This window comes from Mastigoproctus giganteus, chromosome 11 (assembly GCF_048544385.1).
Source record: "Mastigoproctus giganteus isolate SK-2022 chromosome 11, ASM4854438v1, whole genome shotgun sequence".
In the NCBI taxonomy this organism is placed as follows: domain Eukaryota; kingdom Metazoa; phylum Arthropoda; class Arachnida; order Uropygi; family Thelyphonidae; genus Mastigoproctus; species Mastigoproctus giganteus.
Window position 1 is genome coordinate 109,230,721 of NC_143585.1, and position 18,631 is coordinate 109,249,351.

Consider the following 18,631-nt stretch of genomic DNA (forward strand, 5'->3'; position numbering starts at 1 on the left):
GGTTGTTGCTGATAAAGCTCTGAGTATGTTCATTTTTTTTTTTGGCAAGCTGTCCGGAGATGTTCAATGTGTTTTTGATAGTTTAACTTACAGTCAAAAATTAAGCCAAGTAGACGAATACTATTTGCTATTGGAATAAGATGGTTATCTAAATGGAGTTCAGGATCAGGATGCATTTTACGTATGGTACAGAAATGAATGGCAGTAGATTTCTGGCTGGATAGTCTGTAACCATTTTGTGTCATCCAAATCTGGATCTGATTTATTGATATCTGCAATTGTCTCTCAATGTAGTTCATGTTTTGAGAGTGGCAGGAGATTGTGAGATCATCGGCATAAAGATATGAGTCCACTGTTTTCGGAATAAGTTCAGTTAAGTGGTTAATTCTAATTGCGAATAGAGTGGCGCTCAGAACGGATCCTTGAGGGACTCCTTCTTCCTGAACAAAGTTTTTAGAGAGAATTCCTTGGTAACGAACTTGAAAGGATCTTTGTTCTAAGAAATTTTTGATGAAATATGGCAAATTTCCTCTCAGGCCAAGAGAATGTAGATCCTTTAAAATGCCGAAATGCCATGTGGTGTCAAAGGCTTTCTCAATATCCAGACAGACCATAACGAGATGCTCCTTTTTGATGAATGCATTTCTGATGTTTGCTTCGGCTTTAATCATAAGGTCCAATGATGATCGATTTTTTCTGAAACCAAATTGATTGTTATTGATTAAGTTTTGGGACTCAAGATACCAAGTCAGACGGTGGTGAATCATTTTTTCGAGGGTTTTGCTCAGACAGCTGGTAAGTGAAATTGGTCTGTAGTTTTGAGGAACAGAATAGTCTTTACAAGGTTTTGGGATAGCCAGAACGTAGGAATGATGCCAGGAGCTTGGGTATGTATGTTCAGTGAATATTCAATTGAGGAAGAACAGCAGTGATGACTGTGACTTTGTATTTAAATTTTTGAGCATTATATAAAATATCCCATCAGGGCCAGCAGCGCTGTTCCTTGTGTTGGTAAGAGCATGCTGAAGTTCAACCAGGGTAAATGGTTGATTATATTTTAGTGCACAGCTGTCAGTGAAATTCAGTTTGGATTTTTCAGTTACACCTTTAATTTTTTTGAAACCATTGGTCATAAGAAGTTGAGGACAACTGGGAAAATACAGATCCTAGTGCATTTGCGATTTCTGCAGGAGTAGAGAGTTCCTGTCCATTCCAGTTAATTAGTGGAGTAGATGTTGGAGGAATTTTGCCATTTAACAATCTTATCTTATTCCAGATCAGTCTGATGTCTGTATTTTTATTAACTGAGTAAGCGAATTTAATCCAAGATTCTTTTTTTGCTTTCCGTCTGATATAACGGGCTCTTGCTCTAAGTCGCTTATAATTAATAAGATTGGAAGTGGTTGGATGTTTGTGGAATTGATTCCAAGCTTTGTTTTTCTCTTTTTTTGCATTGTTGCACTCTTCGTTCCACCAATAATTTAATTTTCGCCTTTTCCTGACTTGTTATTGTGGAATTGCAGCTGTTAGAATTTGGTTTGTTATATGTTCAGTAACATGGTTGATAGAAGAGCACTGTATGATATGGTTGTCGAACGAGACAAGCGCGCTATATTTTATCCAGTCAGCCTTTGGAAATTTCCATTTTACTGGATTGTCTGTTGGTAATGAACAGGAAGTTTGAACTTTGCATATTATTGGGAAATGATCGCTGTTGTGAGGGTCGTTAAGAGTTACCCACTGGATACTTGGATAGAGCACTGGAGAGCAAATGGAAAGGTCTATTGCAGAGGTTGATCCGGTAGGAAAATGAACATAGGTAGGAGAGCCAGTATTTAACAAAGTTAGATCCTGTCTATCTATTAACATTTCTACAAGTTTTCCACGCCTGTCTAAGCTGGATGAACCCCATAATGGGTGGTGAGCATTAAAGTCACCTAGTAGACAGAAGGGAACTGGTAATTGCAACACAAGACCTTCGATTTCCTGAATAGAATATGGACGATTAGGTGGAAGATAAATTGAGACCAATGTAACGGTGATTCCAATTACTATGTGTGCGGCAACAGCTTCTAAAGAGGTTTGCAATGGAATGCCTCTGGAAGGAACTCTTGAGTCCAACAGGATGGCTACTCCTCCATGAGCACTATTAGTGTCAGATCTATCTTGTCTGTAGATAGTGTAATTTTTGACTGTAGTGGAAACTTGGGGTGTCAAGTTGGTTTCCTGTAGGCACTTAGCTACAGGATTGAAGCAGTGAATTAGTTCATTGATATCATCGATGTTGCTGCGAAATCCTCTACAATTCCACTGAATGATTTGTTCCATTATTTGGTTTTGTTCGTGGAAGATGTATCTGACTGCTTTTTATAAGTTGATTGTTTATGACGGTCCGGTTTTGGTTTTTCTTTTCGGGGAAAAGTGGGACGTCCCGATTCATTGCTATCGTCCATATCATCTTCTGCGTGTATTTCAAGCAGTTCTTCTTGACCGATAGAATCATCTGTATCCATGCTTGTTAGACCTGATACTTTCGTCTCAGCAGAATAAGTTCTTTGCAAATTTTCTGCTGCCTGACGCTGCAGAAGTCTCTGTGTTGGAATTGTGAGTGGCGTGTTATTGCTTTGGTCTATTGAATTTGGTTTAGATGGATGCTGGATCAGGAGTACTGATCGTGCCCAGTCTGATATTGATATTTTTTGGAGAGATGGATACTTCCGTCTGACATGCCACTGATTCATGTCTGAGAGTCGTAGAAGCATAAGTGCGTTTTGGCATACTTAAGTTGATCTGTTTTTTCGCTTCTTGGTAAGAGACTTTATTTTCAATTTTATATTTTTGTATTTTTTTTCCTATTTTCCATAGATCACAGTCTTTGGAGTAGGCTGGATGTTTGCCACTACAATTAGGACACTGTGGTGTTGGAGCTTTGCATTCTGCTTGTTTGTGATTCTTGCAGCTGCAGTTTGGACATATAGCATCTCCACGGCATCCTGTCTGAGAATGGCCGAACTTTTGACATTTAAAGCATCTGAGCGGATTTGGGATATATGGCCTAATGCGGCAATTCAAGTAACCTGCTTTGACAGAACCCGGTAGATTTGGAGTATTGAAAGTCAAGATTATGTTTCGTGTGGGAGTTAAGTTGCCGTCTTTTCTGATCATGATACGTTTTGCATGAGACACATTTTGATCTTTTAGCTCCTGGACAATTTCTTCCTCAGAAACATATAATAGATCCCATTCGGAGATCACTCCTTTGGAAGAATTTAGTGTGTTGTGTGGGGTAACCTGAATTGGTATTCCGCTTAAAGAAGTAAGTTGCAGTAGTAATTCAAAATGTCTTGAGTACGATGTCTCTACTAGTAGATCTCCTGATTGGAGACGTTTAACCATTTTTGGTGAACCTGCAGCGTTTTCTAGGCATCTCTGGATGATGAAAGGTGAGAGCTTGCTCACAGGTTGGGATGACAAGGAGTGTATTATGAGGAAAGCTGGAGATTCCTGTTTCCTAGTGTCCTTTTTTTGTCTCTTTGAAAGCGAGAAGTCATTGTCGGTGTCATTGTCGTGTTCATGTTGAGAGCACTTTGGCTCTAAACGTGGAAATTCACTTTTTTCCATCTTTGCTCCTTTTCGCCCCGAGGGTTGGTTTTCCTCCAGGTTACCGGCCCCACCACGTGGAGGCAGGAGCGGTGCCACCAGTGACCAAGCGGTTGTTTAAGTTAGTGGATTTGGTTAGTGATATATATAAAGAATGAGAAAAGAAAGGTGGATTGCCTTTCTGGGTTCTTACTTTTGACTTTTAAAGCACAGAACCACTTCAAGTAAATAAAATAACAGCCGCACTGGAAAATAAAGAAACTATATCACTTTGGAGATCACTCTATAATCACTGGAAGAAAATCGCTTGTCACTATCGCTTGGCACTCGGGGCCACAAGGGACTGTGTTAAAGTAACTATGAATAAGAACAAGTGCATGTACACCAATGCTAGGAGCACAGTTTTGATGAGTTTGAAGTGTTGGTCAAGCCATCAAATGCAGACATTGTGGGGATATCAGAAACATGCTGTTGTTGTTGTTTGGTTTTTAGGAGCATTAGCAACTAAGGCCATATTGCTCCGGGATATGCGGTGGTCATTCCCTGACCTTTCCGCATTCTCCGTATTTGGTGGAGATGGGCTCGAACCCTGGTCTAATCAATAAGCGTGTGCTATACACTGCTGCTCCTGCCCACCTGGCTACGGAGGCGCCAGAAACATGCTGTCACTCAGATATAAGGGAAGCAGAATTTGAATATGGGGAGTACTATGTGTACAGAAAGGACAGGCAGAACAGGAGAGGAGGATTTATGCTCTTAGAAGCATATTAAATCTAAGGCAGTGCATCCAGTTGACATGGTGGCCATTACGAGTCAGTTCGGTGTAGAAAAAGCACTGAGATTAGGAGTGTTATTTTTATTATTATTATTATTATTTTTTTAATGAAAACTGCAAACACAAAAGGTATCAAAACATAGTTTGTCCATGCATGGAGATGGGGGCAGGGGAAATACTATAAACTGCTCTGAAGAAGAAATATGCATTTCACCACTTCAAGCCTCCAAATAAGCAAATTGGCGGTATTGCACTGGTTCATGAGAGTCACCTACCACCTAATGTTAGTATTAGTCTAGTAAGTATTAGTACTATATTATAGTACTGTATTATTAATGTTATTTTATAGTAGTATTATAGTAGTTAGTATTAATACTAATAGTACCATGCATGTGTTGAAAGAGATAGGGAGGGTGACCTGAAACTTTGTTCTGGAGACTAAAAATAGTAGGAAATTTCTGCAGGATTTGGTCATTCTTTGCCTTTAAATACAGGCCTAATGATTGTGATAACAAAACTATACAAAGAAACAGAGTGGGCCAGTAAATCAGAATGTCTTATAATGGGAGATTCTAACTTTTCACATATTGACTGGAACTTGTGGGTTGGTCTCTCACAAACTAGCAAGGCTTTTGCAGATTTACTGGATGACTGTTTTCTATAGCTGCATGTTAGAGAGGCAGGACTTTTACTATTATTATTATTATTAGCCATATGGTGCAAGGAAGCCTGAGATGCTGCACCAGCCAAAAAAAAATTTCTGAATTATTCTCAGAGAGAGAGAGAGAGAGAGAGAAGTAGAAGGGAATCACCAAAAAAAGAGAAGGATGATGAATCCAGCTCAGTACCCTGGATGTGCCAAGCCCATACTCACCAGATGTGAGCCCCTGGGGTTAATTTTTGCTTTCATACAAGCAACTACAATGGCTCAGACAAATTTAAATTCTATGCAGTGGGCCAACTGATGATGTTACCAACAGCAAATTCTAAATGGGAAGCATTAAAGGAAGTAATCATAGAAGCTACTAGGTTTTTCATATCAACTAAGAAATACTGTTCGAGGCTTAGACCTAAATTATATCAGACAAACTGATGAGACTCGTGGCAGAGAAGAAAAATGTGTGGGATGCATATAAATTATCAACTGTTGTTGTTGTTGTTGTGGGGGTTTCATGGCACATAAGCTACTTTGGCTAAAATGAATTATCAACTGATACAGAAGCCTATGGTATATACAGATTAGTCTGTAACCAAGTCACAAAGGAGGTTAGGACAGCTAAGTCAAATTATAAGAAGTCTCTGGCAAAGAAAAGACTTAAAGAATTCCTTGGGGAATTGAACCCATGCCTTTCTAATATATTGCAGCAGGCAACAATATATCAGCTGACTAAGCTGCCAGGGAGGGTAATTTGCAGGAAATTCCAAAAAAAATTAAGTGGAACATATATATATATATATATATATATATATATATATGTTACTATTTATCATTGTATTTGCTTACACAAAAGAAAGATATTATTTAAAGACGAATCTGGTGGGTTGGGGAAATGAAAATTAAGGGAGCAACTTTTGTGAGCAAAAGTGAGAGCAAAACTATAACTCTGAGGGCATAAATGGTTTTATGTACCTCTAAGTAAGCTTATGTTGACTACTCTTTACATTTTTTTTGTTTCATGGATGAGAGGTTTGAGAAAATGAGTTCCAAAGGTATAAGGTAAGATGAAAATGTTAATCAGCACTTTTAACACTGTCACGATCAATATCCAAGAAAATGATACACTGAAGATTAGTTGTTGCATCATTACAAATCAAATAAACAAAAACCAATGGCAAAACTAAATCAGGGCTCTCTCCCTCCAGATTGCCAAATGACACTCAAGTGATCTTTAATACCATGCCACTGACACTGGCAAAAGAAGATTCCCTGAAATTAGGTCATGGGATAACATATCCCACTCATATCCAAAGTTCTTACAGCTTTTTCTAAAGTGAATACTTTCCTGTATGGTTTGTTAAATGAGAAAATGTTTTCAAAGAAATCCTGAGTAGACCAAAACTTGTCAAGTCCAAGAATTGTAAACCATGGATTTATTTTATTGGACATATGTTGTAGTATTGAAACAAGGTATTTTTCAATTTCTTTGCAAAACATATACATTTGAAGCTATGTTTGGCTAGAATTAATAGTAAGAGAGATGTTCAATAAGTAAAGTATGTAGTATTTTCCATCTGTAAAAAGAAGGGTTTATTCAATACCCCCACTGGCGACCTCGCAGTTGGCACTGAGTAGGGGAGAAATCTTCCCTGCTCATGGTCAAGAGACATGTGTTGGCGACACAGTGAGATCAAAGTTTTGAAAGCTGTGATAGGATGAATGGTGCGTGCCCATTGCTCGTAGTGATCGCAGAGTGGTTGTCTGCAGTACTACAACCAAAATTCAACCGGATGTTGGAATCAGCTGATTCCTGATCAGGTTGCAGACTGGGTGAGGTTTCTCACTCTTTGGCAACATCAGAGTTGATTGTGATCAATGCTATGACCTGTCTGCGACAGATTTGCTAATTAGTCATAGCAGTTATTACCACAAATTGTATAGTTAAAATAGCATAGTGATGGTTTTGTTGGGGAGGAGGGGTCTGCTGATCCTAGGTCTCCGATATAATAACAAAACGCCGAAATCATTAAGGTAATGTTATGATGGTTGTATCAGAGTGGGAGACTGCTGGATTGGCAGACTCCTTCTCATGTCTTGGATTCTTGGTTGTGGAGGATCAAAACTGATGTTACCAAAATGACATTCAAAATAGCTTGTCAAGAATTAAGGCGATGCCAATGTTAGAAAGTAGAGACCTACCTCCTCGTGGTGGGGATGGTAACTTGTGGTGGGGGTGTGATTTCTCGTCCTCACCACAAGGCTAAAGGTCGAATTAACAGTTTAACTAACAGTCTATTGTTTGAGTTGATCTGCAGGGTCTTCGTATTTTATTTTAATTGTTAAATTAAACAACCTACCGATTGGTAAAAGAATGTACGAATGAGACAGTCGCATATAGGTGAGATCCCCGGTGGCCACTTGGGATGGAAGCTCACTCAAATGACAAATGACTGGCTTGAACAGGAAGTGTTTATTAGCCACATAGTGGTCACCTCAACAATAAGTGGGTAGGTAACTACCCACTCACTAATGAGAAGGGGTGAGAATAAAGTTTGCCCAGCCAAAAGAGTTCTCTAATGCAGTAATGTCCAACCAACAGCCTGTGAATAACTTTTATATGGCCCATACGGCCACGAAAATGACTTTCTTCAGATCTACATATGTTCGCGAGCAAATTTTTTCACATATGAAATCAAATAAATATTTAAAAAGAAACAAAATAACAGATGAGCATCTTCATTCCATATTGAGAAGTGGCATCACAAATTTTCAACCAAATTTTGAAAAATTATCTAAAAATATCCAGCCTCAATCGTCTCATTAAATGTTACTGTGTATTGTACCAAATAAAATTTTCGAATAATTTCAATTTTAAGTGTATCATTATATTTATTTATTCTTAATATGGAAAAGCAGTGATCCTTTTCTGGTTGCAAATTTTCAAAAGTGCCCATTTAAAAGCCAAAGTAAGGTATTTAAAAAAAAAAAAGTATATTTTTTTTAACAAAGTGAGCTATTTTTTTTAAAAAAACAAAAGTATATTTTTATAATTTTAATAAAATCTGAAAAAAGAAACCAGATTTGTTGCCCATAAGTGTTGGGAATTTGCATTTTTTCTGGCCGCGTTGTTAGCTCGGTAGCGCAATATCACAAGCGTTTTTCCGTTGATCCTGTTCAAGTCCATAATTTGCTAAATATGGTATTGACTGTTTTATTGCCAAAATCATTAGTTGTACACAGAGGCGGATTAAGGTCGGTTGAGGCCCCGGGCGCAGAAGAAAATATTTGGCCCTTTAAAAAAAAGAGAGACAGGGAAAATAAAAATACATGTTAACCATTTTTTTTTAAATAAAAAAAATATTATGTACTATTAATGTTTTATTTCCAATAAAATTTGAATATAATATATGTATAATATAATTAATAATAGCATAATAATAATCACATAGTTTTGAACTAATAGTTGAACTTATGTAAAAGTATAATTAATGATAGTATACGTATAATAGGAGTAACAATCAGAAATTTGAACAAAAAATCATAAATTTTACTTGAAATTAAAATTACAAATGTGAAAATATTTAAATAAATTTTTTTTCTTGCTTTTCGTTTTGCAAACTTATTAGCTATCCCATCACAATCAATAATTTTAAGTAAATCGCTCTCTATATATAAAATAGCCATATTATTTAGTCTTTCCTCTGAAATTTAATTTCTTAGATAATTTTTTACTCTTTTCAGACAAGAAAATGAGCGTTCCCCGATGCGTTTGAAATTGGCGGGGTTAACAAAATTTTCAAATTAATTTCCACATTTGGAAAAGTTGCTTTCATATCTAATTCTTTTTTGTATATATTATTAATTGATCGCTTGTCTTCTTCATCTAAAAAGATTAAAAACTGTTCCAACTCATCTTTAAAATTACTCGAATCAAGGTCATCTTTATTCATTTCTATTAACGCATTTTTTCTTTTCTTCTACACACAATGTAAACAGGAAAAAAAAAACTCTAAAATTACTTATAACATTTTCATAGATTTTTCCGCGTCTGTTCAGTTCTGCTATTATATGATCGCATATTACGTAAAGTACATTATGTAAAAAAAAAATCCTTTCGATTTTCTGTACATGTTCGCTCGCGATCATCTTCAAATGTTTTATCTGTTAGTTCTTTAACTTCTGATTCGATTTCGCTGAAATTATGTCTTATGTTTTCATTAATAAAAATTTCTAGACTTTTTAATAACGACGCACCTTTAACAATTGTGCAGTCAATAGATTGTAAAGATTTACTCGTTGCATTGATTCTTTGCAAAATTTTATTCCATAGGACTGTCATTACAACAGTTTCATAATAATTCATTTCTTTAAGTAATGATTTTGCTTCAATAACAACAATTTTTTTTTTTCTTTTGTGGAATTGCATATCTCATCTAATGCCTCTTTTATATTTTTGTAGCCACATTTTAACGCTAAAACGGAATCAGCCCTGGCAGACCACCTTGTATCTGACAATTTCTTTAATGTATAAGAACCTTTATCCAATTTATTGCATAACATGTTCCATCGAAACGTTGATGCGGAGAAAAAAACAAACAAAATTTGCACGAATAAAAAATATCTGGAAGCATTACTACAACTTTCTGTAGCAACATAACCAACTAAATTAAGTGAATGACTGGAGCACGGAATAAACGTTGCTGATGGAGCATGTTATCTTATTCTTGTTTGCAGACCATTGTACTTGCCCGACATATTTGCTGCATTGTCGTACGATTGTCCACGGCAATATTTTATATCTACTGGCAAATTTTGCAAGGTAGATAAAACTGTCTCTTTTAGATACTCCGCATCATGTCTTTCTATAGGGAAGAACTTTAAAAATCTTTCTTTAACATCCCCATTTGCTGATAAATAGCGCACTACAAAAGTAAGTTGATCCACATGCACAACATCGGGTGTAGAATCTAAAATAATACTTTAATAGTTTGCGCATTTTATTTCCTCCACAATGTGTGCCATAAGATAATCGGCAATTATTTGCAAAAGTTCATCATACATCTGATGCGATAAGTAATTTACATGTCCGCTACCTTGATTTCCATACTTTTGTAAGTGCAACTTTAAAAAATCGTCATATTCGCTCAAATACTCTAAACTAGTCAAATAATTGCCTTTTCTCAAAGAAGTTGCACTCTCATTATGGCCTCTAAAAGAAATGCCCAAACTTGCGAGGAATTTTATTGTGGATACAATTCTTCGCAGAATCTCTCTCCAATAATTTTCTTTTTGCAATGTAATTTGCAGATTTTGAACATCAATGCGATTTATGTAGAGGAGCGCTTGTATAATGTACACATTGAAGCGACGTGCTCTTTTGACATTTCATGCTCGGACAAAGTTATTCCAATATTTTTCCAATTTTGGAACCCTGTAGTCAACTTAGACTTTGAGCCCGAAAACATTTTGCATGGGTAATAAATTGATTTGGATGTTTCGGAAAAAATTAGCCACGTCCTTTCTTCTTTTTCACCATTCTCAATTTTTCTGTAAAAATGGTCTTTACACAAGCCTCTGTAGTAAATGCGATCACTGTGTTTATAGACCGATTTAAGCGTAGTTATATCGCCTATATTTTTTGGTTTATTTGAAATTATAAATTCAACCATTTCATTAGATAAAACGTTAGGCCAGAGAGCAATATCTTTTAGTGCAACTTCGAGTGGGATATTTTCCGTTTGCCTTTCAATATTTTCTAATGGACTTTCTTCTATATTTTTTTCTACTGGTTTTTCACCTGGTTGACTTCATCATTGTTGCTTTCTTCTATACCTTGGTTTTCAACTTCAACTAACTTTTTTTTGTTGACTGATGGAAGCTCCTTGTTCTTCATCGTTGCTCGAATTATGATGGCCTGAATGGCCAGGGCCAGTTATAAATTTGTCCAATGTCCTTTCTGTTGGTTGGCAACTTGCTCGCGTCTTTTTTTAATTTGTCTTTTTTCAGCCCCTGATAGATGTCATTTCATTTTTCTAGCTACCATTGGTAGCCTACCAATGAAAAGAAAAATATAAAATGTAATAGTCTGAATGATTAGAATACTAAAGAAGAAGAGATTTTTCGTTATAGTGCAATAAATTAATGATTAATTAAAATTCAAAAATTATTCATAAACTACGAAAATCCAGGCGCTGATGTAACAACAGGAATTAATTTTATCTTAATATAATTTCAACAATATACGATATACGCGTATTTCGCAAGTCTGCACTGCAGGAAAGCCTTTGTAAGTACAAAGTAGCAAATACGATTCTATTGCTCCGATGAGCGGTAGCGCAGCCGCTCGGGGCCTTTGTATAGTATGCAGCGTAGTAATGAAAATAAGCGAATATAAACATACTATCAGGTTTTGCCGCCGATTGTAAACTTGTACGTAATTAAAATTGCACATATGAAACCAAACTCGGTGTCATTAGAAAAAAGTGTAAAGTTGGGGTTTTGCGGGGCCCTTCAGAAGTCGAGGCCCAGGGCGCCCGCCGTTAAATCCGCCTCTGGTTGTACACTCCAATGACGTGATGGTGTCGAGAGTATAAAAGATTTCGCTAATTATGTAAACAATATACACATTGAATCCCAGGGGCTCACATCTGGTGAGTATGGGCTTGGCACACCCAGGGTCCTACGCTGGATATCATCATTCTTCTCTTCCTTGGTGATTCCCTTCTTCTCTCTTAGGGTAAATCAGAATTTATTATTATTTTGGCTGTTGGAGAAAATCCTCAGGATTCCTTGCACCATATGGCTAATAATAATAATAAGATTAAATACCATGTACGTAAACATCTTAGCGTATTAAAGTTGTATAGATAAACAACTAGAACAATCTGCTTTAGGACGATGTGGCCTGCTATAATAAAAATATCGAGCAATGTTAACTTCAGGCGCTAGTAACAGATTATTACTTTTGGATATTCAAGGCAAGCAAAAAAAAAAAAAAAAAATATATATATATATATATATATCTAACTTATATGCTATCATAAAATAATTTAAAATGATTTACCTGTGTAACCGGGATAACAACTGCACTCATATCCTTCAATAAGATCCACACAAGTTGCATTGTTTTCGCATTTGTTCACAATACAATCGTCAGTGTTGGTCTCACACCTGTCTCCTTCGAAGCCGATTGGGCAGTGACAGCTGAAATAAGTTATTATTCCCCGATTAACAGACGCATCAAACTCTCATTACAATCAATTATTAATTATCCATAGCTTAGCAGAACTGTTCAACTAAACTTTGATTGAAACTGTACTTTAAGCATCAGTACAACATAATGCGTGCGCATGAACGGCAACAGATGTTTCGACCACCGATTATGCACAATGGCTGCAAACCAAGTGGAGGGTCCATAAAGTTTTAGGGTCTGCAACAAAGTCTGAAGTTGAGTTCACACACAGAAACTTACTATCTAAATATTAGCGAACATTATAAGAAAAAAATATATATAAAAATTATTGTATTATGTTATAAATTAACATCAATTTTTCACAGCTGTTAATGAAAAAGGGGGAAAGATTTGAACGCCTCAACGATAGACATAGGCGTTTGTTATTGAATTCTATAGTTTAAATTTTATTCCATGTTTTCTTTTAGAATTCTTTTGTTCTGTTAAATCAAAGGCAAGGAAGCAGTTTTATATGTATTTCTAGGTATAATACTCATCATAGAATGGATGAATAGCAGATAATGCACACGACTTTTCTCTTTTACAAGAGCTAAAGGAACAAAAATCATCCTTCTAATCCAGCGGTTCCCAACCTTTTTTGACTCGCGAACCCCTTTTCACATAATATTTTTTTCGCGAACCCCTAAGCCTATATTCTCTGAAATCGTATAATAGCACTGAATTTTTATTATAATATATTTCCAGTACTACGTTTTTACAAGCGTCATTGCGTAATAATAATTTTTATTATTGAGTATTATTTATACTTTGTAAAGCAGTTATTAATCAATCCAAACTAGAGTTCGAACAGCCAGGTGGGCAGGAGCAGCAGTGCGTCGCACACGCTTCTTGATTAGACCGGGGTTCGAGCCCGTGAGCCACCAAATACGGAGGATGCGGAAAGGTCAGGGAATGACCACCGCATATCCCCGGAGCAATATGGCCTTAGTTGCTAATGCTCCTAAAAAAAAAAAACAAATAACAAATAGTTCGAACAGGCTAAGAGTAGAAAACTTACTTCTTGCCCTAATGGTAGCCGAGCATTCTGGTCTCATGCCAAAGCTATTGGCTGCAACTTTTGCCCATCTCTAATCCCACTTCTGCCAAAACCAGATGGTTCTGTTGCCACATCACCCAAAGGTAAAAGCTGATCTGCTAGCATCCTATTTTTCTTCGAACTCATGTATTGATGATCTTGGTAAATCACCTCAAACAGTTTCCAGTACACTCCATTCAATGAATCCTGTGGTTTTCCGTCAAGATGATGTTGATCGTTTTGATGAATCTGATGCTACGAAAGCTCCAGGTCGTGATGGTATTTCTCCACTTGTTCTCAAAATCTGTGCCCCCGAACTTACTCCTGTTTTGTGTCGTCGTGTTTCACTTTCTTATTCCAAAGATAAAATCTTTCTGTTTGGAAATTTGCTCATATCCAGCCAGTTCCTAAAAAGGGTGACAAATCCCTTCCATCCAATTACCGTCCCATTGCGATTACTTCTACTCTTTCCAAAGTAACAGAAAAATCAATTAACTGCCAACTTTTAAACTATCTGGAAATCTCTCATCTGATCAACGATCGCCAGTATGGATTCGTCCCACTGGTGATATTCTGGCTTATGTTACTCATCTAAGGACAAATTCAATGGAAATTTTGGTGAAACTCAAGCCATTGCTCTTGACATTTCAAAGGCTTTTGATCGTGTTTGGCATAAAGGTCTTCTAAATAAGCTCCCATCCTATGGTTTGCCAGTTGCTCTTTCCAGTTTTCTCTCTGACCGCTCACTGCGGGTGATCGTAGATGGTTCTCTTCACCGAGTGTCTTGGGTGACTGGCACGTTTATTTTGAAAAAATTAGAGTGCTTAAAGCAGGTAACGCCAGAATAATGGTGCACGGAATAATGGAATAGAACCTCGGTTCTATTTTGTTGGTTTTCGGAACACGAGGTAATGATTAAGAGAGACAGACGGGGGAATTCGTATGGTTCTCTGTCTTTAACTTCTCCACTAATGCTGATGTTCCCCAAGGTTCAGTTCTTTTTCCCACTCTTTTCCTCTTGTATATTAATGGCCTTCTTCCATTGACCGGAAATCGAAATCCTATCCATAGTTTTGCTGATGATCGCACATTGCTTCCCACCTTCCAGTTTGAGAAACCCTGCCCAAGCGCTTCAACTTCGAGTATCCACTGCCAAATCCTTAAATGCTGATCTCCGGGTAATTCTCCGGTGGGGTAAAGAAAACTTAATTTCAATTCTAAAACTCAGCCCCGTCTTATATCTCGCAAAAAGGATTCTTCTGCTCCTATGCTTATCTTCAATGACACTCTGATTTCTAGGCAAGATATTGGGGATTACCCTGACCTAATCTCTCTTGGCATAAAGCACATTACAAATATTGCTTCCTCTGCATTTAAAAAACTTGGTTTTCTCTTTCGCTCTCGGTGTTACTTTTCATCCAAACAGTTGTTTACTCTGTAGAAAAAGCAAATCTGGCCTATCATGGAATATTGTCCCCACATCTGCGAGAGGTTTTGTACCCAAAACCTTTCGCAGGCTTCTAATATTAGATTCCATTCAAAAGAGGGCAGTTAGATTAATTAATGTCTCATCTGTAACAGTCTCTCCACTCTGTCTCATAGACGTTCTGTTTCTGCTGCATGCCTTTTCTACAAATACATCCATGGGTACTGTTCTTCTGAATTTGTTTCTATAATTCACGTTCTCTCTTTCAAAGCAGTCCGAACATGTGCCGCAACCAATCAACATCCTTTTACTGTCCAAATTCAATTCCACAGAAGCAACTTTTCTTCTTCCTCATTTATTCATTCAACTTCTGTTTTTTGGAACAACCTTACATACATATTTCCTGAAAATTACAATCTACATAATTTCAAGTCTTCTTTCATGTCAACAAGTATCTTCTTTCATCTTTTCAACCTTCAAACCATGCACTGTACTAAGTACTATAGATTCTAAAAAAAAAAGTACCTACATACATAATGATGATCCTTGAGAATGAAAAAATAAATAAATAAATAGTATGGAAAACATTTATTTTAAAAAGGTTGTTTAAGGCACTTCCATCATTTCTACTACCCAGGTAGTATGCATACATAAGTTGATTATATCTCATATTGCGAATACTTCACAACGAGTGGCAACGAGTGGCCGAGGTATTTGCACAGTTTTGAATAAGTAACTTCACCAGCAGAGAAGACTAATGTTACTCTCGGCGGATACTACCACCCAGATGGCACCGCTTCACAGTTTGTTGGCTTACTGATCGGTGGGTGGGCAGGTACCCTGTTGTTGCTATAGTGACAACCCGGTTATGAAGTATAACTCCACAATATGAGAGATATTTGTTGGTGTGCGTGGTTTAATCTAAAACTATTTCTTGGCTTAATGTCTAAGAGTATGAAAAAGGTTATTTACGCATGGGTAATGCACTTCCATCATTTTTACTACCCAGGTAGTATGCAGGTAGTAGTTTGATTATATCTCGCATTACCCATGTATAAACAACCTTTTTCATACTCTTAGACATTTAGTCAAGAAATAATTTTAGATATTTATTTAACATGATATACTGTAAGATAATAAAGTAATTATAAGGAATTGTGGGAGACGTGGTTTCTTTCTTTGGCAATTGTTTACGTTTTATTTTATTTAATTTTACTTTATTGTTTATTATTAGTTATATTTTGTAGTTTACAATAATATATCTATGTAAATCTAAGCAGACGCCATTACAGAATTTTAGTGCGAACCCCCGGTTGGGAACCGCTGTTCTAATCTATATTTATGATAAACTGTTCTGGAGGCGACACAAAGAACTTCCGAAAGGATTCAAAGAAGGGCAAAAATATGGTAAGGGATGTTAATCGATGCCCATATCATTGGTGAACCCATTACTTCTTTTGGACTTCACTGAATTAAGTCAGCTAACGTGGATTCTTCTTTCTGGTGGCATTTTTGTTAAGTCTAAACTTCATAAATATGCTCACTAAAACGCCATCATTCCATCATAACTGACGGAGTTTTATTAACTTCTTATCTAATGGGGTTATAGTTTCCGAGTCTTTCACTGGACTGGACTAACTGGACCTGTGTATTTATGTATATTGTATACGTGGATTCCTGTATCTATGTCTCTAAGTACGATATTATATAATATTACTGAAATGTCAGTTTTTTGGCAGTGAACGCCTAGTATAATAAAAAAATATAAAAAAAAAAAAGGCAAACGGCCTAGAAGTTACAGGCTGCAAAGTTTGGCAACAACTAGACATTCTGGAAGGGGTCTAAGAAAGGTGTATATAAGGCCCTGAATGGAATAGGTAAAATAACTTTACACATCAATATTAATACTAAAAAGACAGACAAAAGCTTTCTCGATTCCCTGAAAAACATAAAATCGAAATTTTATTATATTTGGTTTAACCATACTAATCTAACCTTTAGACATTTAGTAACTGAAAGCCTTAGCGCTATAACTTTTCACGTTAATATTAATATTAAAAAGCTATAATTAAATGAAAAGCTTCTCAATCCCCTCAAAAACATAAAATCAAAATTTTATTATATTTGGTTTAACCACACGATTTTAATTCACAATCACAAATGGGAATGTATATCCAAATATCAACTGTTAACTGTTTTTAACAAGCGAGACATCCATATCACGACTTAAAGGAATAAACTAAATATCAAAAAATAAAAGCTGCTTTTACCTCTGTTAACAGACAGAAACCATTCACAAATTACATTAGAAAATGAGAGATAAAATTCTACTACGCGTAGGAGTTGATGGAGGGGTGATCCCCCAAATATTACATAATTGGATTATTCATAAAAAAAATTGAGCGACTTGGGGTATTATTATGTTAAATATTAATGGGAAGGGTTGAAGCAGTTGTCACGAAGTGCTAAGGGGGAGAAGGGTAAGTTAAAAAAATTAAAATCGCGCTACAGTCGTAACGCATATTTGTATTGATTTTTAATTATAATCATGATGTATTAATTTCAATATAAACAGTATAACTATACAGTAGTAATTAGTATCACTGAACAGTGGTAGCTGAAAAAAAAAAAAAAAAATTCTAGTAATTTTTATGTCTAAATTAATTTTCGACTATAAGGTAGTTCTTCCCCTTTGCAGAACTTCAATCGACACGTTCGTTGATTTACAGATTTAAAATAAGTCATAAAGAAGCTTATTTTGTAGCTGCTTTATGATTTATTTTAATAATTATGACCTCGAACATTAAGTAACTTGTATAAACAAGTCAAGGCACGTTGAGTTTTTCTTAAATTTATTTTTTTATATGAAAAAAAAAAAGTTCTCCTTGTCAATAAATTACTAAGATTACTTAATAAAACTATAGTTTTACGTTCTCTAAATTTAGACGTTCAGTTTAATTATAACTGTATACTATTTATTACTCTACGCCCGTATAATCTGTGTTTGTATATATCGAAATTTAATATTATGTACTGTATTATGATTTTATTTAAACTATTCTTGTACCTGGCACACTGTTAAAGGGTGCTACATCTGTAATGTGCCTAATTCAAACAAACAAATCTTTGTAGTGCGCGGGAAATTGTTTATTGTGATGCTAGGATTAATTCCTTACCTGAACCTTCCAGCTTCGAGTACTTTGCACGTACCGCCGTTTTCGCAAGGGTTGCCATAGCAAGCATCGATAATGTACTCGCAGTTACGACCGTGATACCGTGGTTCGCAAATGCAATGGTAATCTCTCAGGGGTTTGGGGACGCACGTGGCTCCATTCTGGCAAGGAAAGGTGTAACATGCGTCGCATTTGGCCAACACGTAAGGCTCGAGCTTACCTGAAAAATAAATATATAACGTGCATCTTCGGATCTAAAACTTTAAAAGAAGCATTAAAAATATTCACAACACAGAGAGTGGCGTAAGGATCACTTTCGAATTCGTATTTAAATTATCATTTGCGATTTAAAATAAAGTCAAATAATCGTAACAATTTAATTTTTGTAAATTGATCTGAAGAACAAAACTTTACAATTATTTACCATCAAAATGCCTACGTTGCTAACTATCTTAATTTAATCACGCGTTAATACGAGATTAATCCAAGATATTTAACAATTACGCATCTCACACCCATAGTTTACACTTGCGGGAAGCCGGTAATTACCATCATGGCGACTGTGCTAGTCTGAAATTAGAATTATTATCAGTAATGGCAAATGATGCAAGAAAGCAAGCTTACACAGCATCAGCAAAAAAAAAAAAAAAAAAAAAGGCTCAATTTCTCCCAGTCCTTTCCATTTTCTACTACTCCGAGTGTAGTACAGCACAGTTGGTACGTTACTCTGAG

At 36.1% G+C, this 18,631-nt stretch overlaps 1 protein-coding gene across 4 annotated transcripts in view; it reads right to left on the bottom strand.

The window, feature by feature from the left end:
• The window catches only part of LOC150078344 (protein slit-like), a 715,724-nt gene that overhangs the window by 31,107 nt on the left and 665,986 nt on the right, over positions 1-18,631 (bottom strand). For all 4 annotated transcript variants that reach the window (XM_090385081.1, XM_090385080.1, XM_090385079.1 and 1 more), the window contains 2 exons: positions 17,903-18,119; positions 12,097-12,236 (listed from right to left, as the gene is read on the bottom strand). In XM_090385081.1, the coding sequence (XP_090241207.1) occupies positions 12,097-12,236; positions 17,903-18,119 (357 nt within the window). The remainder of the gene's footprint in view (positions 1-12,096; positions 12,237-17,902; positions 18,120-18,631) is intronic.